Source organism: Callorhinchus milii, unplaced genomic scaffold (genome assembly GCF_018977255.1).
Source record: "Callorhinchus milii isolate IMCB2004 unplaced genomic scaffold, IMCB_Cmil_1.0 Scaffold2, whole genome shotgun sequence".
NCBI lineage: Eukaryota > Metazoa > Chordata > Chondrichthyes > Chimaeriformes > Callorhinchidae > Callorhinchus > Callorhinchus milii.
The window spans coordinates 55478949-55505563 of record NW_024704743.1 but is presented as its reverse complement, the minus strand read 5'-3'; the positions used below and the strand labels follow the sequence as shown (position 1 = coordinate 55505563).

The window sequence follows — 26615 nt, the reverse complement described above, 5'->3', positions numbered from 1 at the left end:
GCAATTGACAGAACAGAGGAACTGGCCAGGGGAATAGGGTGAAAGGAAATCTCAGAGATAAACTGAAGTAAGGCAATGGAGGTATTTGTAGGTAAGAATTGTAAAGTTGATCCAATGAGGGATAGAGAGCCAGGCAAGGAAGTAGGCTCCCAGGGCCTAATCCAGGAGAGGAACTAGGTTAGAGTTCTGCATTGTCTAGATCTTGTGAAGGGTGAGGCTGGAGTGACTGGCAAAGCAGGATGTTGGAAAAGTAGTCTGGAAGTGACACAGAAGGCATAGAGATGGGGCTTTAGCTACATGATGGGCTGAGGTAGTGACAGAAGTAGGCAATGTTGCAAAGACAACAACAAATTGCATTAAAATAGCACCTTTCATAGCATGGAAGTAAGTGGACTTGATCAGAATTTGGATAAAAATTCTGAAGGGGCATAAGAAATGTTAAACGAAACAAGACCAAGGTCCAACTAGTTCGTGTTCCACCTTCCCAACAGTCACATGCACAAATGTCCCAAATTATCTCTGTATTATATTCCATAATGTTATTTCTTAAAAGAAAACTATCTAATCTGTGTTTGAAGGAATCAACATTTCCTGCTTCAACCTCTCCCCAGGGAGCTTGTTCCATAGGTTCACTATTCAAACACTGAAATAGTGTTTGCGTAGATTTGCTCTGAATTTACCCATTTCAGTCTCAGGCCGTGAACAACAACAAGATTACATTTGTATAGCGCCTTTCACGTTGGGAGGACGTCCCAAGGCGCTGGACAGAGTACAGCATTTCAGACCTGAGCTGGGGTTGGGTGGGGAGAAGGGAGGGGAAGAGGGGGTGGCCGATGGCATGGTCGAAGAGGAGGGTCTTGAGGCCGGACTTGAAGGAGGCTAAAGAGGGGGCGAGGCGGTGACTGGGGATGGAATTCCAGAGGTTGGGAGCAGAGTGGCTGAAGGCTCTCCCGCCAATGGTGGGGCAGGTGGGTCGGGGTACGTGGAGCAGGCCAGAGCCAGCTGAGCGGAGGGAACGGGCAGGTTGGTAGGGGGTTAGGAGGTCGCAGAGGTAGGGTGGGGCGAGGCCATGGAGGGCTTTGTATGTGAGGACCAGGATCTTGAACTGGATCCTCTGAAGGATCGGGAGCCAATGGAGTTGGGCGAGAGTAGTCATGGAGTTTGGTGTGGGAGAGGACACGGGCTGCAGAGTTCTGGATTACCTGCAGCCTGTGGAAGGAGGAGTTGGTAAGGCCGACAAGCAGGGCATTTGCATAGTCGAGCCTGGAGGTGATGAAGGCATGAACAAGAGTTTCAGCGGCCTGAGGGTGAGGTAGTGGTGGAGTTGGGCGACGTTATGGAGTTGAGCGAATTTGAGGTTCTGCGCAAGCTCAGGTCGATACGGTCAGTGCCTGAGTTAAGGAGGTACTTTAGGAAGCAGAGTAAGATAGTCGAGGTTTTATTAATGTTGAGTTGGAGAAAGTTGAGGATCATCCAGGACTTGATGTCTTACAGGCAGTCTGTGAGAACAGGACTGATCCTGGAATTGAGGTCTTTCTCCCATTTATCTTCTTTAGTTATAGAATTGGATAATTACAGTGATATCACACCAGTTCTCTCCTCCCTCCCCCAAATTAGTCAAACGACATTGTAGCTCACCAATAAAGTCAGCATTACCAAATAGTCAGCCATTTTTGACAGTAAGCATGTAAACAAAGACAAGGTTATTCAATGACAAAGAAAACTATATTTTTCTCAAAACATAATGCGTACAGGTAGGCCACATTTTCACTTGCGTGCCTGAAATAGTTCCAAAGACACACATGTTTTAGTGTGAAAACGGCACCTCCCATTTGCACGTGGAAACACTGATAACAAGCACGTGGATGTTGAGCACATGCACACACATTGGCATTCAGTGCTGTGCTAGGATGTCTTCCCAATATGAAAGATGCTAAACAAATGTAATTTTGTTGTTGTGCCAACAAAATCTGAAGGCATCAGCCGACATGTTATAACAGTGATAACTTATAACTGTAACAGTGACATTACAGCATTTGCGTACAAAACTGCACAACTGTTGAGTTTACATCACATTCAGGATACTACGGTATATACACTGCACAGCAACTTCGCAAAATAAAGGAGGCACATGACCCATTTCTCCCACAAAAAGTAGACAATAAATTCGCTTCACAGCAGATCGTGTCAAGCGCTTTGAGGCATCTCAAAGGCGCGATATCGAACGCAAGGATCGTGACTGCTCCCCGTGTCTCGAGAAGCAGCATTTCTTCTCTTTCCTTTTCCAAACAAAAAAGGGGGGAAACATCTGTTATCGAAACGAGTCATGAGTTGTGCTGTGCGGCAGTGACGAGAAGCAGTGGCCAGTGAACCTTTCCTGTGGGCCTCTCCCTCCCTCCCTCTCACTCTCACTCTCTCACTCTCTTCCTTCCTTCAGCAGTGAATCCTTACAACCCAACTGGTTGATTGGCCTAAACATCGCCTGTTTTTTTATGAGACAGACAGACAGACAACTCCTCCTCCAACAGCCACTGAGGATCAAACACCAGCCTCTTTTTTTGGAGTGTGTTGGGGGGTTATTCCTCAACCCTCCCCCTCCCCCCCCCCACACACACCCCTTCTCTCTCCCGTTTTCCCTTTCCACGTTACCTTCAGAGATGACTTGCAATAATTCCTTCTCCTCGGCCGTCAGGTCGCCTTTCTTAGGCGGAGCCATGTGCGTCCGAATACCCCCCCCTCCCCCCTCCCCCTCCCCCCCCTCCGACGACGACGACGACGGTCACGACACAAAAGTGAAGGAACGCAAAATTATTTCACCCCCAAAGGTTGGGTTAAGTTTTCTTTGAAAATAAAAAAAATAATAACCATTGGGGGCCCTCTCACACACACAACACGCACAGCACAGAGGGACAGACAGACAGACAGAGGGACACACAGCACAGAGGGACAGACAGACAGACAGAGGGACACACAGCACAGAGGGAGAGACAGAGGGAGTGAGTGAGTGAGTGACAGCGGATGGCGGGGCCCACGCGCTGTGAGTGAGAGGCTCCGCGCACCGCTCCGGCACCGTCCATCTCGCGGCACACGCGCGGGGGGAGGAGGTCAACCTACACTATCTTTTTTTTTCCAATCAAAACCCCCCCCCCACTTTTCCGCTATCCTTCACGGCTTCTGTCAATCGCATATGTGTGTGTGTGGACTAAAGCCGAAGCGGGAACCCCGATGGGGAGGAAAAGTGTCAACTTCGGGCTTTGCAGTCCGGTAGTTTCCCCCTCTCCCCCTCTCCCTCTCGGGGCGATGGTGCGGTCGGCGGCTCCCGGGCGGCGCGGCGCGCATGCGCGGGGCGGCGGGTTTCATTGTTCGTGGAGTTCTCTTTGCAACGTTAACCCGAACGGTCCAGAACGCGGAGTCGCCAAAGGAACAATAGGCGTAGGTTCCAATCGTTTGTCCCATTGTTACGGGCGGCGGCGGCGCTGCTACTGTTGTTGTTGGCGGCGGCGGTTCCCGGTTCCCAGAGACAGCGCCGAGAGCTCTGTGTGTGTGTGTGTGTGAGAGGGAGAGAGAGAGAGAGCACCGCACACAATGTGACTCCTCTCGGTCCCAACTGTCCTTGGCAGAGCGGGGGGTTGTGGGGAGGAGAGAGAGAGAGAGTGTGTGTGAGTGAGTGAGTGAGAGCGCTCTCCTACTCCCACTCCGTGTAGTGCGGGTTTCTGTAGTGAAGAGATTGTCGGTGGCGGTGTGTGTGTGAGTGTGTGTGTGGTGGTGGTGGTGGGGGGTGAGAGAGACAGGAGAGGCTTTGGGCGTGTAACAGGCAGTGCTGTAGCTGCGTGTTGGGCTGTGCTGTGTTGGGCTGTGCTGTGTTGGGCTGAGCTGTGTTGGGCTGAGCTGTGTTGGGCTGAGCTGTGTTGGGCTGTGCTGTGTTGGGCTGTGCTGTGTTGGGCTGAGCTGTGTTGGGCTGTGCTGTGTTGGGCTGAGCTGTGTTGGGCTGAGCTGTGCTGTGCTGTGTTGGGCTGTGCTGTGTTGGGCTGTGCTGTGTTGGGCTGAGCTGTGCTGTGTTGGGCTGTGCTGTGTTGGGCTGTGTTGGGCTGAGCTGTGTTGGGCTGAGCTGTGTTGGGCTGTGCTGTGTTGGGCTGAGCTGTGTTGGGCTGTGCTGTGTTGGGCTGTGCTGTGTTGGGCTGTGCTGTGTTGGGCTGAGCTGTGTTGGGCTGAGCTGTGTTGGGCTGTGCTGTGTTGGGCTGTGCTGTGTTGGGCTGAGCTGTGTTGGGCTGAGCTGTGTTGGGCTGAGCTGTGTTGGGCTGAGCTGTGTTGGGCTGAGCTGTGTTGGGCTGAGCTGTGTTGGGCTGAGCTGTGTTGGGCTGAGCTGTGTTGGGCTGAGCTGTGTTGGGCTGAGCTGTGTTGGGCTGAGCTGTGTTGGGCTGTGCTGTGTTGGGCTGTGCTGTGTTGGGCTGAGCTGTGCTGTGTTGGGCTGAGCTGTGCTGTGTCGGGTCGGTCGTGTATATACCTTCGGGGGGTTGTGCTGTGTAATGTTCGCGCTGTTGCTGTGCCTGAGATGGCAGCGCTGAGCGGGTCGGGGCGGGTCGGGTCCCGGGCGGAGCGCGCGGTGCAGTCGGTGAACAGGTCCCACAGAGACCGCGCACCGGGTCCCCTTTTCCGGTTCCTTTCCTTCATTTTAGAAACGTGGTTTCCAGACGGCCTAAAGTTGGGGGAGAGGGGGAGGGGGAGAGGGGGAGGGGACGGGCTCTGGTGTGTGCAGTCATGTGGGGGTCGGATTACACGCGTTCACACCGTGTGGCGATGCGCTCTCGGGGTGTGTGTGTGTGTGTGTGCGATACACCACACAGGGAAAAAAATAAATGGCCATCGATGAGTTGTGTGGCGGTGAAAGGCAATGGGAGGGAGGGAGGGAGGGAGAGGGAGGGAGAGAGAGGGAGGGAGGGAGAGGGAGGGAGGGAGGGAGAGAGAGAGGGAGGGAGGGAGGGAGGGAGGGAGTGAGGGCCAAAAGTCTAGTGGCAATCGGCACAAACTGCAGCTCTCGATTGGGGGGGAACAAAAAAAGAGCATTGTTTCAAATAAGATGCAACGATTTTATAGTGTGTGTGTAAAAAAAAATATGCATTTATTATGTTATATGTATATATATATATATATATCTAAAAGCCCCCAACGCTCCTGGTGACTGTGTGTGGGGGCAGTGCTGTCCACGTTAACCCAACGCGGATCGTGTTGTCCCCTCTCCCCCCCACCCCCCGGGGGGAGGGTCCTGGTCTCTGGTCTCCACTGCAGTTCGTCTTTGGGATGTGGAACATTTCTTCCCCCTTTTCCTTCCCCCCCACCCATCGGGCACTGTGTGTTCTGACCCCTTCACGTGCTTCGGCCTCCACTCGGGATCCTCCCGGGAATGATTCCCCCCCACAACCAAATCACGTCACCAGTGTGTTATAATCTTCCCATTGGCTCGGTTTCGGGATTTTATTTAGATTTTTTTTTCTCTCTCTCTCTCTCCCCCCAAAAAAAAGGGCGATTGGGAAAAAAAGCGCCGATTTTTTTTTGGGGGGACAAACAAAAAAATCTGCAGTTTTCTTGTTGAGAAGCCGATCCAAGTGAATGTCGGGACAAAGCGCGTCGCGGGCACGGCATCTGTGGGTGGCATTTGGGGTAAAACTCCGCATTTCCCGGACCGGTGGGTGGGGGGTTTGTGGAGTTTATGTAATCTCACGGCCACGTTTTCGTTTGCAAAGAGAGAGGATCAGAGGGGGCGCAGACGTAAGGACTTGCATCATCCAGTGTGAGGGAGAGTATATGTGGTCAGCAATCCTCCCTCCATCCCTCCCTCCCTCCTGTCTGGAACACACTCACCCTCCAGTGTTTCAGAGTGAGGGGGCGGCGATCCTGCAACTCCTGGACTATTGGCACTGTGACTCTGGGTGTATGTGTTGTCACTCCCACGGTGGGAAAAGGGTGAGCACCACACCACGGTGGTGCGGCGCGGGCTGGTGCCCCCCGGCTCCTTTCCGCTTGTACTTGGGTTTAAGTGTGGTGCGGTTCAGCAAGACGTTGAATTCATCGCTTGGGAGCTTTCGCCGTAAAGCAGGATCGTCTACCTACCGCGCCTGAAGCGAGTTAGCGATTTGTGCCCATGTGCGTGATACTACGCTCTCTTACCCCCCCACCCCCCCCACCCCCCGTTTAATAATAATCCTTGCATTTGATATAGCGCTTCTCACGTCTTCGAGACGTCTCACTTACTTGCCGTCCGTGTTTCAATTGACTTTTCGTACTGCGCTCGGCTGATTTAAACAGTATCAGGTTTGTAAAGATTGGAGCTGATCAAATCCTATTGCATGAAATTGTGAAAAGTAATTTAAATTAAAATTCTAAACGAGACTGGAATAAATAATGAAGACAGAAACGGGTTATAATTTGGACAAACTCGCCAGAACCATTTGGATTTATGTGTGAATATATTTTTAAATTATTGGTCAACAACGATGAGCATTTATATAGTGTCTTTCATTCGAATAGCATCGTGGAGCACTTAGAGATTAAAAGATTCTTGAGCTCATGTGGTGTGAGCTGGTTAGCTTTTGAATTATTAGTATTTTTATACAGAAATGTATTGCTAACATGCAGGAATTTATTGCTGGTGCCATCTCTGACTACTTCAATTGATTTATAGTGCTTTACCAGTTTACAAAGTTATTTTTGTTGAGTCCGCCTTGATTCTCCTGTGGGGAGGGGGGAGAGGTCTGCTTTCCCCTGGGGGGTGGGGAGTTTGGCCCTTTCCATCACAATCTGAACCAACCTGTCCAACTTAACATTCCCTGGTTTGGGAGGGGGAGTTCTTTGTGTTTCCTCACTTGTTTTGAGGTTTGGTGGGATGTCGACACACACACAGAAACTCGTCACTATTCTTTTCTCACTTGGCGCAGCTCAGAATAGGAGATCAGACTACACCCACCCATCTGTGACACAGTATTTAGTGATGTTCAATCACTGCTCGCCTCTTAGCTTAATGTTTACTTGGATATGTGTTTCATTTTGAGATTCAAATTATACACCACGTCAAGAAATAAGAACAAATAACCAACAAAGGAACTAAAAATGTCTTAAATATATATTGTTTCATTGTGTTAATTTAAATTGGTCTTAATCCAAATTTACCCTCAAGTTCAAATGAATTGGCTGCTCATCTTGTTGTTTATTGGACGTTGATTGCACAGATTAGCTGCTATGATTGCCTATGTTAACAAGAATCACTTAACATCTAACCAAATATATTTTGTTTAAGGCTGCATAAAAATCTGAAGTTTTTTTTGGCTTGTTGAGGGGAAAGCCCAATTTTTATTACTCTTATTTTAGCTAAAGTGTGTTAAATGCTAGTGCTGAGCATGTTGACTACTGATATTTCAATTTTCCTCAAATTTAGTTGTATATTTATCAATGGAGGCAGGCGTTTAAGTGGCTACCAGATTATTTTATTGTTTCTGTCTGTTGCTGTGCATTTAATAGCTCCATTTGTACCATGTCAACACCCATTTAGTGGTAAAGCCTTTGCTGAAATAAATAATAGGAGCAGAGTATTTGATTCAGATTGTTTCACGTGGTATGCAGTTAATTAAATCATTATCTGTAGTTGTCCATTTTCTGGAATAGGCTTTTCATATGGCCTTGTGCCTGTGTGACAAACTGCTGCAATGCCTATGAGTATATGGGAGGACCCCAAAATGGTAAGAATGACAATTATTTTAAAGTAAGTGCTAATTAACCAAATTCCTTTCTCTTTACTCCAAATATTTTGTAGCATGTCAGTTCTAGTAATCTTCTCTTAAACTGTGTAAACAGAATATAGGTTAAAACTAATGGCATAGTCATCTTAGTTAATATGAATTATAGTAATCCTTGCATTTGATATAGCACCTTATGTCTTCGAGGCGTCTCAAAGCTCTTCACAGAATATACTGTGAAGTGAATTGACTGTATATTCATAGTCTCTAAACACATTTAGCATTTGGTCTTCCTCCAAGTGGCTGTCTGCCCATCTCAGCCAAGTGGTGATGTGCTACACCAAACATTTGACGGGCATGGAGGGAAATCGGCATGTTCGTGTGTGCCACAGAGCAGCATTGGTCACTTGCTTGTGCGGATAGCAACAACTGAAATTTATATAGCGCCACTAAGTATCAGATAAAATAAATTGAATATATACATTGCTCAGGCGTCTCCTAATCATTGATTCTTATTTTACCTAGTTTTCTCTCTCTTTGGTTTCTCAATTGTCTTAATGTAACAGCCCATTTTTAGCATGTGTTAAAGCTGTAAGTGGTCATTGCGGTTTTGGTTTGAGCATGCACGAGTCATAAGATCACAAATTAGTACAGATGAAGAAGGCCCTTTAGCTCATTTGATCTGATTATTCTGCCCATTACAGCATTGATCTGTTTTGTGTTAACATTGGTTCAGCTTCCTGGCCCTTCCTGGTAACCTTTTCCAGTTATTAATTACCTTTTGTGTAAGAAAATATTTCCTGGTGTCTGCCCCTGAAATTGCCTTTTACAATCCTAGACTTATGTGCTCTTATTCTGCTGTCTCTGAATCCGAAAGTATTTTTCTGGGTTTACTTTTGCAATCCCATTTAAATTCTTATTGTCCTCTGGGATGTCTGCTTTCAAGACTGGAAAGCTCCAGCTTGTCTAATTGCTCATGCCTCTAATATTGGGGATGACCTCGTTGGTCTCTGCACGGCCTGAGTAGCCCTCTTATGTCATGACAGTTAGAACTGTGTGCAGTACTTTAGCACCATTTAGCCCGAGTATAACGCCTGGGGATCCATACTCAACTGGTTTAGCAATATAACTCAACATCCTGTTTGCCTTGTCTGTTGCTGCTTCATACTGTTTTTGATACAGTGAGCAATGAGTCAACTATTCTATCCATCCATGGAGTACTGGTGCTTCCTATTCTTTCTACCTATATGTAATGCCTACATTTATCAACATTGAAATTGATTTGCCAGTCATTAACAAATGTGCATACTTTCAGCATAAAGCTCTCTTTGGAAGATCTTTGCAAATTCTTCTGATTCTACAGTTGATTCATCAACAAGACTTGGAAGGACATAATGTGGACAACGATTTTTCCCTCCTACCCCTCCCCACCCCAAACTCAGCTCCCATTAACCTTGCAAGCCCAAACCCCAGTAGGTAGAGTGGTCCTAGCTGGGCAAGCAGCAGAGCGCTTGCCAGATGGTGCTTTTAATGCAACTTGCGTATTTTTAGATGGTTTAAACTTCAGCAGTACCCCAGTGCACCCTGTAGGGGTACTGAAATTTGCTCTCATCCAGGACATCAAGTCCTGAGTGAGGGCAAATTTCCTACAGTTGAAGATGAACAAGACTGAGGCCCTCCTGATTCGCTCGCGCCAACACCTCTGCACCTCAGGCTTTGGCAACATCAACCTCCATGGTTGCACACTTCAACTCACCAAACCAGTCAGGAGCCTAGGTGTCTTGTTCGACCCTCAAACGTCTTTCCTTCCCCACATCCAAGCAATGACCCGCTCTGCCTTCCCTCACCTCCGTAACATCGCCCAACACCTCCACTACCTCAGCCCTCAGGCCGCTGAAACTCTTGTTTTGTTTCCACAAACGATTTTTCCTCCAGCCCCCACACTGTCTCGTGTGGTGTCCCTCAGGGCTCTGTCCTCGGTCCCCTCTTCACCCTCTATATGCTCCCCCTTGGTGACATCATCCGCAGACATGGGGTTAACTTCCACATGTATGTGGATGATACCCAACTCTACCTTTCCTCCTCTACCCTCAACTCCACGACCACGGATGTCCTGACAGCTGCCTGTCCGACATCGAGTCCTGGACGAGAGACAACTTTCTTCAGCTCAACGTGCGAAAAACTGAGGTCCTCCTAATTGGTTCGCGTCAGCGCCTCTGCACCTCAGGCGCTGACAGCATCAGCATCCAAGGCTGCACTCTCCACCTCTCAAAACCAGTCAGGAACCTCGGTGTTCTGTTCGACCCTGAGCTGTCCTTTCTTCCTCATATCTGCGCCACAACTGGTACCGCCTTCCATCACCTCCGGAACATCGCCAGACTACGGCACTACCTCACCCCTCACGCTGCTGAAACTCTGGTCCACGCCTTTGTCACCTCAAGGCTGGACTATGGGAACCCTCTCCTCGCCGGCCTTCCCGGCACCTCCCTCCACAAGCTGCAGGTCATTCAGAACTCTGCAGCTCGTGTACTGTCCCGCACCAGGCTTCGGGACCACATCACTCCCACCCTCGCTCGCCTCCACTGGCTCCCCATCCCCCAGAGGATCGAATTCAAGATCCTCATCCTCACCTACAAGGCCATTCATGGCCGTGCTCCCTCCTACCTCTCTGACCTACTAACCCCCTACCTACCTGCCCGTACCCTCCGTTCCTCTGGCTCCGGGCTGCTCCACATCCCCCGCCCCAACCGCCCTACCATCGGTGGTTGGGCCTTCAGCCTCTCAGCCCCGAGGCTCTGGAACTCCATCCCCCAGTGCCTTCGCCACCTCCTCCCTTTCCTCCTTCAAGGCCGGTCTCAAGACCTTTCTCTTTGACCGTGCCTTCAGCTCCCCTCTCGACCCTCTACCCCCTCCTCGCTCCCTCCCTTCTCTCCCCTCACCCTGATCATTTCCCCCCTGCTCGGGTCCTGACCCAACTGTCCAGCGCCTTGGGACGTCCTCCCGACGTGAAAGGCGCTCTATAAATGGTATCATCTTGTTGTTGTTGTTCATGCCTTCATTACCTCCAAGCTCGACTATGCAAATGCCCTGCTTGTCGGCCTTCCCATCTCCTCCCTCCACAGGCTGCAGATAATCCAGAACTCTGCAGCCCGTGTCCTCTCCTGCACCAAACTCCGTGACCCCATCTCTCATTCTCACCCAACTCCATTGGCTCCCTATCCTTCAAGATCCTGGTCCTCACCTACAAAGCCGTCCATGGCCCCACCCTACCTCTGCGACCTCCTAACCCCCTACCAACCCGCCCCTCCCTCTGCTCAGCCGGCTCTGGCCTGCTCCACATCCCCTGATCCACCTGCCCCACCATTGGCGGGAGAGCCTTCAGTCACTCTGCCCCCAACCCAGGTCTCTCGCTTGCGAGGTGAGCGCTCTAACCATCGAGGTATGGGACTCTTGTCCCACAACTGTCCATGAAGTGAATAATTTATTTTGCTGTCTGGGGGATTGTTGGCCAGGCATATTCCATTCCAGAGGTGAGAATTTCCCATGTGTAGCTGGGATGCATGGAACTCTGTCTGGTTTGGATATTCTTAAACACTTTTCTACGTGTCAGGCACCTGGCTGACCAAAAAAAAATACACAAGTTCCTCCAAACACAAGCTCCACATTATACAAAATTTGACAGTTCACTTCATTGAGCTAAAAAGTACTTGCTCGTGACCTGGGCCAACAGAAAAGTGTGGAAATATTTGCCAAAAATTGTGGGGCATTTGACATTTTTGTGGAAAAGTAGAGAAATTTGGTAAATTTTGCATGAAATTGTGGAGGATTTTTGGTGCTATTGAGAGATGCATTTTGTGAAAAAACCCAGATTAAGACTATAGGCATATATTTCCTGAATGTAGTTATAATAATAATCCTTGCATTTGATACAGCACCTTATCACGTCTTTGAGATGTCTCGGCAGCCAATTGTGTACAGCAGTGTCCCATAAACAGTCGTGGATTGAAGTGACCAATTTTTTTTAAGGAATGTTTAAAATACTAAAAATGTTAATTTGAATAGTACCATACTTACCAAGAATTTGTCACTAGAGTCGAGTTTAAGATCCGTCCACACGGTCTCCCCACCCTACCTCTGGGACTATCCGCAGCCTTACTTTCTTGCCCGTCCTCTCTGCTTGGTCATACTGAGCCTGAAGCGCTTTCTTTCCCTACTGTTGATGGCTGAGCCTTTATCCATAGCCTTTAGCCCCTGCTCTCTAGATCTCCCAAAACCCCTCCACCTCCCTGAAGGATCATTTAAAAGCCTCCAGAAAATCTATCTTTTGACCATGTCTATGGTCATCTTCTTTGTCAATCCTCTTTCACGCCCCCCCCCTTCACAGTGTTGAGCACTATCTCAGTGCAGTGTATTGAGATATTGCTTAATGTGAATCGTGCTGAATATATGTAACTTGTAGTAAAAAGGTGCATTTATCTTGAAGGTGAAATAGAATATTGTGACCAATTAACACTGGATAACCTGGATTCATGTGTCATTCCTTACAATTTGTTGAGCATGCGTCCCAGATTACTAAGTGGTAATTGCAAGACATGACCTTTGTAAATCCTTTCAGCCTGCAGGATGTCTCGCTGAGTATGATTTAACTACTATTAATCCTGTTTTACATTGTCGCTGTGATTAGTTTCCTGTGTTTGCTGCAAGATGTTTACTGCACATTTTACAATGAGTCACAGTATAGTTTACGTAGCCACCAACATTGCAGTATATTAGTTTTGAAGAAATGTTTCCTAAAAGTAAATTCAAATCAATGTATTCAAATGTCAGGGTGAAAATAAATTGCATAATATGATAATTGGCTGAATTAGTTGATTAATCTTGTAGTTATGTTACTCAGTATGCATGCAGCTGTGACCTCTCTTTGACTTGTGTGTAAAAATGCAATGGGGATTATTCTACTGTTTCCTGGTTTTAGATAATTATTTTACAATAATAAAATTTCACCCAAAAATATACAGTCAATTCACTTTACAGTATATTCTGCGAAGCGCTTTGAGGCGACTCGAAGATGTGAGAAGTGCTATATCAAATGCAAGAATTATTATTATTGAACACTTTCATCTGAGTCGGGAAGTTTGTGGATTCAAACCCCACATCGTGAGCTCATTGTCTTGGCTGATACTTTCATGTATGGCTAAGGGAACACTGCATTGCCAGATGTCTCTTTCAGATGAGAAGTTAAACCGAGATCTTGTCTTACTGTTCCGGGGATGCCAAAGATCATGTGGTGCTATTTTAAAAGAAGGGAGTATCTCGTGGTTTCCTAGCTAGCGTATTCCAGATTTTAAAAAATAGTAATTCACTTCACAGGTGTTTGTGGGACATTGCTGTCTGCAAATTGGCTGCAGCGTGAACCTATAAATAATCGTTATACAGTCCAGAGAAAACTGAAGCGCTTTCAAATGTTTCAGCATGATAAGGTGCAATATCAAGTGCAAAGATTTTATATATAAATTCCTCATAACTTGATCCTGACTCAACTTGTTACTACCACTTAAGTCATCACGCTGTTAATATTCCTGGCCACATTTATTTATTGACATATATACATACGTAATGTATATGCCTAACTCATCAATGAGCCTCTTTCCTTTGGAGTGATGAGTTATCAGAAGTTACTGTATATGTGTTTCAATACAAAATGAGAGAATATTTGAAGTGAATATTTTGTATTAGTTTGTCGGCAGTGCATAATTGTAGAATATGATCTAATTTTTCAGCACAAAAGAATATTGTGGGCATGGCCCATCACGGTTGAGTGAGCTCTTCATAAAGTATCTGCTTAGTCCACCACCCTACCTGTTCTCTTTTTATATGGTAATGTATCATGCATTACATCTGGCTGGTGTTACCCATTGTCAGCGAGGGTTTCCTCAAACTCCACTGTTAAGTAGTGAAAAATTCTGCAGTGAATTATTGAAATCATTGGTCCATTTAATCTATATCATGAGTTGCTTCACAATTCCCGATTGCTATTTTTAAATGTTATCAGTCTGGCAGTGTTCGTATTTTAAACACACACAACTATGCAGGATTGCTCAGATTGTTTTAGACCAAGGATTAGTATTTGATTTAATGACATTCGATTCCAAAATCTCCAACCCAGACATGTGGGGATGGCTCACGAGATGACAACTGAGTAATGTCTGATTGACATGCTTAGATTTTGTAATGAAATGGGTTTCCTTGGTGTGTAGATGGACATGAAAATTTGTATAATATCATAGTTTAATAAATATTGATACATCGTAAAAGCTAATTGGGTGGTTGCTGTGGAGATTTTATTAAATTGCTGCTGAACGTTTTTTAATTTAAGGGTAAGTGCCCAATTGCGACTGTAATGCTGTATTTGGATTAGTTGGTGGCAATATAATTTATTAATAATGGTTGTCACAGAACATACCAAAGTTAATATTTTGCACAGTACTGGTAATTGATCCTCGGGTATTTTAAGGAGCTATGTGGTATGGACGCACTATTTGAATTTTGCCCTTTTAACTGGCAAAGAATTCTTGTTTTGCATTTCCACCCATCCATGAATTCTGATTACAATCGTGGTTGTTCCTTCCTGTTTCCTTGGAATGGAGGCAGAATTCCACCCCTTTTTCTTCCAACTGGTGTGGTTCAGCTTCTTAGGCCAAATTCGAGACCTATACTGTCCTTATTTATGAGCATCATGTGCATTCCTGGAAATGTATAACTGGATAGATATATCCAGGTAGCCTAGCTGATTGACCAGACTTCGAGGAGCAGGCAGACATCTAGCTGACTGCCAAAAAATTGCAATGAAATATTTTATTATTTTTGCATGAGTTTGTTGGGTGGGGGAAATCGTAAACTTTTGAGCAGGTTGTATCCAGTATCCGTCTGAATGATTGAACTGCTGGCCTATTATCATTCTCTGTTTGGCTGGGTATCTCTTGGGATACTGTATGGGTTTGTTTGTCTTCCAGGGAACCTTTTCAAAAAAAACAATTCTATTCCACTTTATTGTTGGACCCACTTCATGTCAATGAAGCCATTCTCCAAAGTCCTCTGCACTTCGTATCTGTTTAGGAACAGTGTTAACTTCAATTACAATGGTAGCCCAGTCATTTTTGGTGGCCTTCAGCGGGGGATGTACTCAAAATACAAATTCAGATTTGATGTACTGATTGTAATAACAGTTGAGCTCCACGAAGCAAAATCTTGTGTGTGCTTTCTGTTCATTTGCCTTTTAGTGCCACCAGTGTTGCACAGTACCTTCATTTTCATTGTTCAGCTGGCTTGCCTCCATTTGATTTAATGGTGTTTAAAACATAATCCTTGCATTTAATACAGTGCTTTATCATGTTATTGAAACATCTCAAGCACAGGATTTTACTGTAAAGTATAATGACTATTTGTAGGTAAACATGGCAGCCAGATTGCACAAATAGTCAGAATATTTGATGCAAGTTAACTGTACAGAGAGGGTTGTGCTCAGTTTTTCAGTATACTGTATACATTAGTGCCTAAACAGCATGGTCCCTTACACAAAGGGGTGGGGGTGTCTGTATCTGTAGAGTGTTCTAGTTTGGGTAAGGGTGGAAATGCAAAACAAGAATTCTTTGCTTATAAAGTGTTCTATTTAAAGTATAAAGCAAATTAATTATTGGTCTCGCCCAAAAAGCAAAACTTGCACTGGAACGGTTCTCGCCCTTGCATGCAAATTTTTTTTACACTTTCGTACCAAGTGGCCTCTGCTTCTCCTAACCCTGTCGGTGTGAATCACTGTTTCAAAGGTAACCAATTCAGTGACAAACAGATAGGTAATTCAACCCGAATGCCAGGTAACTGGATTGCTTAATCTGCTTGCACTAGTAGACCTCCAATGTTGACAACTACCCTCCGAAGTGCTTACTCCTTTTCTTGTCTACAATACTACAGACACTCAAGAATACATTCGGTGGAAAGAGCTCTTTATTAAAACCTAGCAACCCCTACGCTACCTTGCGTATAAGGAATACAGCAATGGAAGATATACAACCATGGGATCGAACATAACAATCACATGATTTAACAACTGGCAGCGCAATGCTGCATTAGTAAAGGAACATGAAACCAACTCTGACTATACAGTAGTCCTGTACACGTCAGTTCATACCGGATGATGACCATTAGTTAGCAACCATGAGGAGCGCCGAGCATTGCTTTATATAGGCGTGTGGCTCTGCCAACATATGATGCGAAAGCGAGGTTTTTTCTCACTAGCACCCATATCTGTACTGCTCCTCCGCCCACCCTCTCACACGGATGTGGATGACCCCTAACTGTATCTCTCTGCCTCTACCCTTGACTCCAGGACCACTGCTGTCCTGACTGAATGTCTATCAGACATCAAGTTCTGGATGAGAGCTAACTTTCTACAGTTGAACGTCAACAAGACCGAGGCTCTCCTGATTGGCTTCCGTCCGAGCCTCCACACCATCCAAGGATGCACCCTCCACCTTACTAAGCCAGTCCAGAATTTTGGGGTCTTGTTTGACCCTCAACTATCCTTTCTACCCTACATCCGTGCCATGAGCTGCTCTGCCTTCGCCCGGCTCCGACACTGTTTCACACCACAGGCCACCGAAACCCTTCTACATGCATTCATCACCCCAATCCTCACCCGACTCCACTGGTTTTCCATCACTCAGGATACAGTTCAAGATCCTGGTTTTCACCTTCAAAGACTTGCTCTCACCTACCTCTGCAATCTACTAACCCCCTACCATCCTGCCTGTTCCTTTAGCTCAGTGGGCTCCAGCCTGCTTCACGTCCCCCACCTCGCCTGCCCCACCACTGGCGGGCGGGCCATCTCCCACTCTGCCCCTACCCTCTGGAACTCCATCCTGCAGTCCTTCTGCCTCGCCCCCTCACTTGCCTCCTTCAAGACCCATCTCAAGACCCTCCTCTTCAACCGTGCTTTCGATCACCCTGGTTCCCCCCACTGCCCTCGGGCCTGAAACACTGACTGTCCAGCACCTTGGGACATCCTCCCATCGTGAAAGGCGCTATACAAATGCAATTTTGTTGTTGTTCCAAGCAGATTCTGCAACTTGGAATCTTACAGAACCCATTTAGAGAGGCAGGCCTCCCCATTTCCCTGAAATCATTATTAATTATATATCTATTACTTACAGATTACAAAAAACTGCAAGAATAAGGTAACCATTGCAGCACCAACAGTTCTAACAAAAAATGTATTTTGATAAGGAAGTTTTTTTTTGTACAGCCATCTTTTCTGGACTCCTTTTCCCTCTCAAGCTCCCAGCTATATTGATGCTCAATCATTAATCCAATTGGCATCTGGTGCCCAATTAGCTCTTAGGGCTGGAACTTCCTACAACTCTGATCGGAATCCAGTTTTTGTTAATTTCATTGATTGAGGCACTTTTCTTTAAAATGAGTCACAAAAAACAAGTGCCAACAGACAGAGACCCACACCCAGTGCAGAGGACTCGCCCACACCCTGTAAGTGAATTATTTGGTGTGAATGGCACTTTGTGTGAATTGAGAGTGGACCCCTCTTTTGGAGCAGTGTAATCCTCTTACCTGAGGAAAGTTTTTTTTTTAAATCTACCTCTTCAACCACACTATTATTTCAAACATTTGGCAATTTTTTTCCCCCTACTGTTTAAAAGCTGTTTTTCACTGTTATAAATTTCATTATTATCACTATTCAATACATTGGTTTTTTTTTTTAATATTCTGGGTTTACTTTATATGACCTGATTTTTTTTTCATGTAAATAAGTAGCTAATTTTTCTAAACTGGAAAATGTAAGCTTGTTTTATTTTAATCATACTTCATCTCCCTTTATACTTGGCATCAGGCTTGTAGCTCTTCTGTACATCCTCTCCAAAACCTATGTTTAATTAAATATGCAGTCAAATACATTACACACAGTCTGACTTGTGCTGTGTGGAGTCAAAGCTTTATTTCCAGAGACTTGTACTCCTGTGCTCTGCTGTTTAGTGTTATAATTCTGTTTGCTCATTTAATTGCTTTGCTGCATTGAACTGATGCTGAAAACAAAAAGGCTACAACCACTTCTGGGTCTCCTTCTGCCAATTCAATTTCACTGAGTCTATACTTGTAAATAAGAACCATTGAATAAACCTTTGGATTTTTATAGGAGTTGAGAAAATTGGGGACACAAAAAAGGGTCAATTCAACTATATAGAATTTACACTTATAAATTCAGTGGAAGACCAGATGGAAGTCTGATTTAATTTGGATTATCAAAACTCAAAAGTATGACATAAATAAACCACTTGCTTTATTGATCAACACAATTATTGACTCAGTAGAGACATGATTATCCACTCTCTTTGAAAGGCCCCCATTACAGTCAAGTAATCGTTGCAGATATAAAGGCATCGTGCAATTTACAAATTAGCTACAGGGCTAATGTAACATACTGCGTTGAAAATTGTACTGCCACTGTTGTAACACTCCTTGCCAACCCTTATCTTTCTTTTCATCTCAATTTTCGGTCTGTTTTATGACTATTTTAAAATCTCTTGCTAATTCAACACTATTATTAAAAACAAACGTATAACTATTAGAGATTTACCTTTCACCTTCGCTGGATCCAGTTGTGTGTAAAATTATAACCAGGTTTATATCATAAATGCTTTCATTTTTCCTTAAGCTTGTTTGTGAGCACAGCTGAATTTACAGTCTATGTGCACATTGTGGAAACTGATGGGTGTACCCAATCCTGGACACTAAAATAAATCTGTTAATTTGTTATATATAAATATATCCTGACATTAAGGAGAAAAGTGTTTGTAATCAGTCAACTTTTACAAAATATTGGGCATTTTTCAGTGAAAATTTAGTAGTTATGAAACAAAATTGCTTGCTTCGTGTGCAACACACTTTTTAGGGTTGGAATTAATTTACTGCTTGTCTATTAAATATGTACAACTGATTCAAATCCTCCAACTCTTATTTCATTCTCTGCTTCAACTGCTCTCTTGACCCTACCAGTACATAATTGCTTTTACCCTTACTTTGGAAATGCAACTCTATTTTAGAATTGCAGATAGTTAATGCATGTTTATATCATTAGTTATCTTATTTTTGCATCTTAAAACAAAATCTATGCAAGAAAAGTGCACGTAGTTTGTAATTTTGAAGTCACAGGGTCTTGCTACTCCAGTTTATAATATACTTTGCATTTGGTACATCTCAAAGCGCTTTACAGGATGTTCTGTAAAATGGAGTGACTGTATTTTGAGAGCAATCAAGGCAGACAATTTGCGCGCTGTAATATCTCACAATCGGTCATGAAGTTTCCTTGTCATTATGATGACCTTGCTGATAATGGGGTTGAGTTGTGCCCTCTCTCTCGCTTCTTCCTTGCACTTTCAGTCAATGCTGCTGTACACATAGTAAGATAAGTACTTAATTAATTTAACTTTTATGTGACTTTATTATTAATAATAATAATAATTTTTACATTTGATATAGCGTATTTAACTTCAGGAAGACACCCCAAACATGTTTTGTGGGTGAACATGGCAGCTAATTTTGCACAGAGCAATGTCCTACAAGCAGCCACGGAGTAATTGGCCAATTGGGGGATTGTTGACCAGGAAACCAAATAAGAGTTTCTCTTTTCGAACAGTGTGGGATCTTTAGCATCCACCTGAACAGGCACAGGCCCTCTGTTTAACATCTCATCTGAAGGAACTTATCACATCTTCTGATCATTAATGAAGAATTGATCTTTCCTTTTTTTGAAGTCAATTGAAACCAACATCTTTTTCTCTCTGCCCAGCCAGCAAGACCATGCATTCTTTCCCTGGGTGGGATCTGCCCCTCTCCTAATGAACTCTTTGTTTCACTTGTTGGTTCTTAATTATTGGAAATTAATTTAGTAGTTGTGATTGAGGATGTGGAATTGTACCTGCACACATCTACAATCCCTGCACCTCATATTTAGTATAAAACATTGTAGTTCCAAAGGCCACCTCGTGCTGTGCTTTTCAGTCTAGTGAATGCATTTCATCTAGTTTTGTTTATACTTGAAACTATGAAGTAGTGATTATCTACAGTAGCAGGCCATTGTGCTATTGTATAGAGATTTTAGATAATGTCATGGAAGCACAGGCTGAAATACTAGAAGCTCGAGCATATTGCAGCAGCACATTCTGTTTCCATATAATTAAAGTTGTATTTTAATGTAATTTCCCCCTAACTTTTAATTAGTTTTTTTTAGTAATGGTATAAAACCTTGAGATTAAAAGTTTCTGTGCCTATTTTTTCCTCTTGTTTCTATTACATCTTGCCTCGAATAATCATAAAAATAAGAGTATAGACTAGCAATCAAAATGCAGCGAATAAAACTGCTTTTAACTTTGTGCTACCTGTGGGCTGGAGCGTGAAATGGCCTCGCTTAGCAAGGAGGATGATGGAAGACAGTCATAGAGGGAGGTATTTAGGTGGCCTTTGAGGATGGAGAGTGTGAGACAAAGGGATTGAGGGTAGAGTTTTAGAGAGGAGTTGGGCGGGGGCTGGTGGCTTGGCCATTGATTATGGGGTGGGAGAAGTACCAAGAACCATGCAGCAGACCGGATGGAATAGCATGTGTTTGGGAGTGAGACTTGTTGAAGATTTGTAATGTTCTTCAATGTCGTAGTATTTGCAGTGTTGCATTGCAGGATATGAAATCCACTGCCAGACAGCATGACCGCACTAGTTACAGTAATAATAATGAAAATGTGTTTCACAGGGCAGTGCAATGTAATTATTTGTAAATGTAGAATAACTTTAAGGAAATTAATTCAGAATATTATTAGTGTCAATTTGGTTTTAGTTGCTCAGGCATTATTTTGATATCCATATTAATGATCTTGATGTTTGAACAGATTTTTTCAGTTTGCAAACATTAAAATTCACAATAACTCAAAACAATTTATTACATTGCACAGTACTACTTAAAATTGTTTTGGGCTCCCCATATACTTGCCTACTCTAAACTCTACCCCCATCACCCTGCCTTGCTAGGCTCCACTGGTTCCCTATCACAGAACAGATTCATTTCAAGATCCTCATACTCGTCTACAAATCTCTTTATGCCTGGCACCTCCCTACCCTTCCAACCTGCTTACTTCCCACTCCATCACCTGCTGCCTCCGCTCGGCAAGCTCCAGCCTCCTGCTTGTCCCCTGTCCACTCCACCATCAGCAGCCATGGCTTAAGCCACTCCGTCCTAAAACTTTGGAACTCTCCCTCAATCCTTCCACCTTGCCCCCTCCTTCCCCAATTTTCAGATCACACATGAAGACCTTCCTCCCCGACTGTGCCACTGTTAAGCACCCCTGCATGAAGGGTGCAAGTTGTTGTTCAAAGTGTTTCTTAAACAGAGTAACACATACTATAATTTAAGTCTTTGTCTTTTATCTGAACTGGATGAATATCAAAGCCAACTTGATTTGCTACAATGTGACATAGGTTTGCTTATAAGGAACATTTCCCAAGACATTTCTCACCTTGTCAAATAGACAGCTAAAATTGATTTCTACAAGATGAGAAAATTGACATCTTTCACCATCTGCCCTTTTGATTTTGCATTGCCACCTGTATTTCGTAATTGTGTACGGATACAGTTCAGAGGATAACTATACTGCAGCAGATCGAAATGACATTTCATCATTACGTATTGCAATCCGGTTCGAAATGGAGTCCAGTCATTTTGTTAACCTCTCCTCACTCACTGTGCATCTCCTTGGTGGCGGCCTGGTTCAATTTGCAGCACTCTTGCTTTTGGTTGTCTGCCCCAGTCCCAGCCTAATGCCATCCACCTGACCGCTCGCTCCCGGTCCCCGCGTGCACACTATGGCTGCCGCTTTGACCCGAGCCCCCTCACCCCCTCTCTCCTCTCTCCCCCCAAACTCTCCCCCCTCTGCATCTCTCCCACTCTCTCCTCTCTCTCCGTCCCTCTCGCCTTCTATCCCCACTTGACTCTCCCACAACCTCCCTCTGTTCCAGCCTGGGAATCCTCCGCCGGGCTCACCGTGGCACTCGGCGTTGGCTGTCCAGCAGCAGCCACACTGACTGCCCCATTCCCCACCACTCTCGCCAGCCACCCCGGACACTGACCCGGGGAGTCAACCTCTCCTTCCTTATCCCCCCCACCCCTGCTTCACAACCTGGACCCCCCTCTCTCCCCACACACCCTTCTGTCAACCGCTCACTCCACATCGGACTACAAAATGTCCGCTCCCTCTGTAACAAGGCCCTGGTCATCAACGATCTCATCCTTGATGAGGGCGTTGACATCATGGCCTTAACGGAAGGCATTTGCCCTATCTCCCTACTCCACTGGCTCTTTCCCCTCTTTTGAGCACCTCACCCTCACCCACCCCTCCTTCCTCTCACTCAAAATCCTCCTCCTCTACCGGCCCCCTAAAGCCTCTCCCACCTTTATCTCTGATATCTCAACACTTCTCACATCTCTCTGCCTCTGCTCTGATCGCCTCATCATCCTGGGCGACTTCAACCTGCACTTCACCCCCTCCTGCTCCATCTCCTCGGACTTCTCCTCCCTGCTCTCCTCACTCAACCTCTCCCTCCACATTAACTCCGCCACTCACAGCCACGGCCACCCACTCGATTTGGTGATCACCCGGGGCCTCAGTGTCTCGGATGTCACCATTACCGACAAGACCGTCTCCGATCACTACTTCATCTCCTTCACCACCTCCTCCCCACCTCCACCAGACCCACCGCCATCTTCTACCGCCCCTGGAAGAAGTTACCCCCACAATCCCTAACCGCTGCCTTGGAGTCCTCTGAACTCTTCTCCCTCTGGCCTTCAACCCTTATTGATCACACTTCTGCTCTCGCCCTCCTCCACAACATCTTCTCCACACTCGACACTCTCGCTCCCACCACCTCCCGTACTGTCTCCTACTCTCGCTCCTCCCCCTGGTTCACCACCCACCTCTGCTCACTGAAGAGCCAGGTGCGGGCCGCTGAACGCACCTGCCTCAAATCTGGCCTAACGTTCCACCGACATCTGTCTGGACCTTCTCAAAATCTACCGCTCCACTCTATCCTCGGTCAAGTTGTCCTTCTACTCCAGAATAATCCTGGAGGCGAAGAACAATCCTAGGCTTCTGTTTTCTACCACATCCCGACTCCTCCGCGCCACCCTGCGCAGGTCATCTCCTCCAACCTTCACTGCGAGGAGATGCTTGATTTCCTTGAATAATAATAATAATCCTTGCATTTGTTATAGCGCTTTTCATGTCGGGAAGACGTCCCAAAGCGCTTCACAGAACACACTGTAAAGTGAATTGACTGTATATTTGTGGGCGAACGCGGCAGCCAATTGCGCACAGTAATGTCACACAAACAATCGTAGATTGAAAATGACTAATTTATTATTGTTTTTGGTTTTGGAGGGATTATTATTAGGCTCTGTGTGGAGTAAGGAAACTTACCCAAGGTTTCGCCCTGCCTGGAATTGAACTCAGGTCTCTCGCTTGCAAAGCGAGTGCTCTAACCACTGAGCAACAGGACTCCACAATCCAAAATCAAGGGAATCCGCTCTGCGGTCACTCCCCCTCCAACTTCCCCCCCCACCTCTTCCCTCCCACACTCCGACTCCTACCCATCCTCCCCTACACACCTTCGAACCCGTTTCCCCACCCTCGTCACCAAACTCATCCTATCCCTGAAACCCACCACCTGCTCCCTTGACCCCATCCCCACTCCACTCCTTATCTCTCAGCTCCACCTCCTTGCCCCACATATCACAGACATCGTCAACCTGTCCCTCTCCTCTGGCTCTGTTCCCATTCCCTTAAAAACTGCCACCATCACTCCCACTTGAAAAAACCCTCCCTTGATGCGTCGCAGCTATCAAGCTACCGGCCCATCTCCAACCTCCCCTTCCTGTCCAAGGTCCTTGAAAGAGTTGTCGCCTCCCAGCTGCGCTCTTTCCTCTCCACCCATTCATTATTCGAACCCCTTCAGTCGGGTTTCCGTGCTGCCCATAGCACAGAAACTGCCCTGGTCAAGGTCACCAATGACATCCTGACCATCTGTGACCAGGGCTCCCTCTGCCTCCTCGACCTATCGGCAGCATTCGATACGGTCGACCACGCTATCCTCCTCCACCGCTTGTCCTCCCACCTCAACCTTCAAGGCCCTGTCCTTGAGTGGTTTAGGTCGTACCTCTCCCACCGTCTTCATTTTGTTTCCACAAACGGCTTTTCCTCCACCCCCCGCACTGTCTCGTGCGGTGTCCCTCAGGGCTCTGTCCTCGGTCCCCTCCTCTTCACCCTCTATATGCTCCCCCTTGGTGACATCATCCGCAGACATGGGGTTAACTTCCACATGTATGCGGATGACACCCAACTCTACCTTTCCTCCTCTACCCTCAACTCCACGACCACCGATGTCCTGACAGCTGCCTGTCCGACATCGAGTCCTGGACGAGAGACAACTTTCTTCAGCTCAACGTGCGAAAACTGAGGCCCTCCTGATTGGCTCACGTCAGCGCCTCCGCACCTCAGGCGCTGACAGCATCAGCATCCAAGGCTGCACTCTCCACCTCTCAAAGCCAGTCAGGAACCTCGGGTTCTGTTCGACCCTGAGCTGTCCTTTCTCCCTCATATCGCGCCACAACTGGCACCGCCTTCCATCACCTCCGGAACATCGCCAGACTACGGCACTACCTCACCCCTCACGCTGCTGAAACCCTGGTCCACGCCTTTATCACCTCAAGGCTGGACTATGGGAACTCTCTCCTCGCCGGCCTTCCCGGCACCTCCCTCCACAAGCTGCAGGTCATTCAGAACTCTGCAGCTCGTGTACTGTCCCGCACCAGGCTTCGGACCACATCACTCCCACCCTCGCTCGCCTCCACTGGCTCCCCATCCCCCAGAGGATCGAATTCAAGATCCTCATCCTCACCTACAAGGCCATTCACGGCCTTGCTCCCTCCTACCTCTCCGACCTACTATCCCCCTACCTACCTGCCCGTACCCTCCGTTCCTCTGGCTCCGGTCTGCTCCACATCCCCCGCCCCAACCGCCCTACCATCGGTGGTCGGGCCTTCAGCCTCTCAGCCCCAGCTCTGGAACTCATCCCCCAGTGCCTTCGCCGCCTCCTCCCTTTCCTCCTTCAAGGCCGGTCTCAAGACCTTTCTCTTTGACCGTGCCTTCAGCTCCCCTCTCGACCCTCTACCCCCTCCTCGCTCCCTCCCTTCCCTCCCCTCACCCTGACCATTTCCCCCCTGCTCGGGTCCTGACCTAACTGTCCAGCGCCTTGGGACGTCCTCCCGACGTGAAAGACGCTCTGTAAATGAAATGTTGTTGTTGTAGGTTCAAGCCCCATCTCTAGCTTTGAGGAAAAGTCTATGCTGACACTTTGGGGGGAATGCTGCGTTTTTGTAGGTGCCGTCCTGTCATTTGTGTGATTATGGTCTCCCATGTGAAAGTGCTATGTAAGTGTAAATTCTGTTTATGCAGGAATCTACTTAATGAATTACTAAAACATTTGCTCAAGCTCAATTCAAACATCATCCATTTGAATTTGCTATTGTGGCTGTTTCATACATCTATTTCTTGTTCTTGTGACTCACAGTCAGATTGGATTTGATTTAAAAACAGAGTTCTGGCTTAATTCCTCATTATATTTAATGATTTATTAAAACGCAGCTCAAACGTACACTGCAGTGTGATTTTGACTGTTTACATTTCTATTTCCTGTTCTCAGGATGTTTACACTTTAAAGTGTAGTGACTGTGTTGTGGGAAAACCTAGTAGCCAATTTGCACACTGTTGTGTGTTTGTACATATACACTACATTGAGATTGATGTGTAATAACAAATAGCATTTCAGTATCTTGGAAATAATCTCTATGATTAATAGAATATAATTTTTTTAAAAATTGACGTGCCCATCTATTTATTATTTCACTGTCCTTCTGTTTTTTATTGCATTAAATGTGTAAATTTTGTGTACTGAGGAGTTCTTCCAATCTTTGTATCCTGCTTTTTAATCTGGCTCTTATGATTGTAAGTCATTTTCTTGATCTGCACCCGATAAAAATGTTGCATTGTGGAAGCCATGGTTGGTCTGTGAATGAAATTATAATAAGGCTTGTTTAAGCTCTCGGAATCAATGTAGAATTTGTCAACTTCAAATTTCTTACATTACCAGTTATCTTCCCCATCTCCATGCTCCTCTGCTCCCACCCCAGTTCAGCTACCCACCAGTCTTCCTGGTGGGAAAGGCGCTATATAAATCTGTATTGTATTGATTGATCATTCATAGTTTAGAAGGTGACATCTGATGCCATATAAACGTTGTTCACAAATTCTTTTTAAGTGGTAGAATGGCTTTATTTAGGCTATTCTACAGAGTCCTGTAGCTCAGCAGTTAGAGCACTTGCCTCGTAAGCGAGAGACCAGGGTTTGAGTCCCGGCAGGGCGAAACCTTGGGCAAGTTTCCTTTCTCCACACCTGATAATAATCCCTCAAGAAAGAAAACAATAATAAATTAGTCACTTCAATCCACAGCTGTTTGTGAGACACTACTATACACAAATGGCTGCCACGTTTCTCCCACAAATTATACAGTCAATTCACTAGGCATCAGCCGACATGTTAAAACAGTGATATTTGGCGAAAAGTTGTTAATTTCCTTACTGCACACGCCTCTGCTTACCTAGCAGTTAGTAGAAACTTGGTCGTTAGTCAATTGGCAAATCGCTTTTCCGGAAGTAACAATTCCTTAATAACAAATAACAAATTGGTCACTCAATCCATGACTGTTTGGGGGACATTGCTGTGTGCA

At 45.9% G+C, this 26615-nt stretch overlaps 2 protein-coding genes across 2 annotated transcripts in view; one reads left to right on the top strand and one right to left on the bottom strand.

Moving 5' to 3' along the window:
• Positions 1 to 2756, bottom strand: part of ankmy2a (ankyrin repeat and MYND domain containing 2a) — a 34561-nt gene extending 31805 nt beyond the window's left edge. Inside the window, exon 1 of the mRNA XM_007899705.2 lies at positions 2650 to 2756. Within this exon, the coding sequence (XP_007897896.1) occupies positions 2650 to 2716 (67 nt within the window). The 5' untranslated portion in view covers positions 2717 to 2756. The remainder of the gene's footprint in view (positions 1 to 2649) is intronic.
• A 552-nt stretch (positions 2757 to 3308) lies between these two features.
• LOC103182634 (basic leucine zipper and W2 domain-containing protein 2) overlaps positions 3309 to 26615 on the top strand; it is a 46422-nt gene continuing 23115 nt past the window's right edge. Inside the window, exon 1 of the mRNA XM_007899703.1 lies at positions 3309 to 3432. The gene's annotated coding sequence lies outside the window, so the exon portion shown is untranslated. The remainder of the gene's footprint in view (positions 3433 to 26615) is intronic.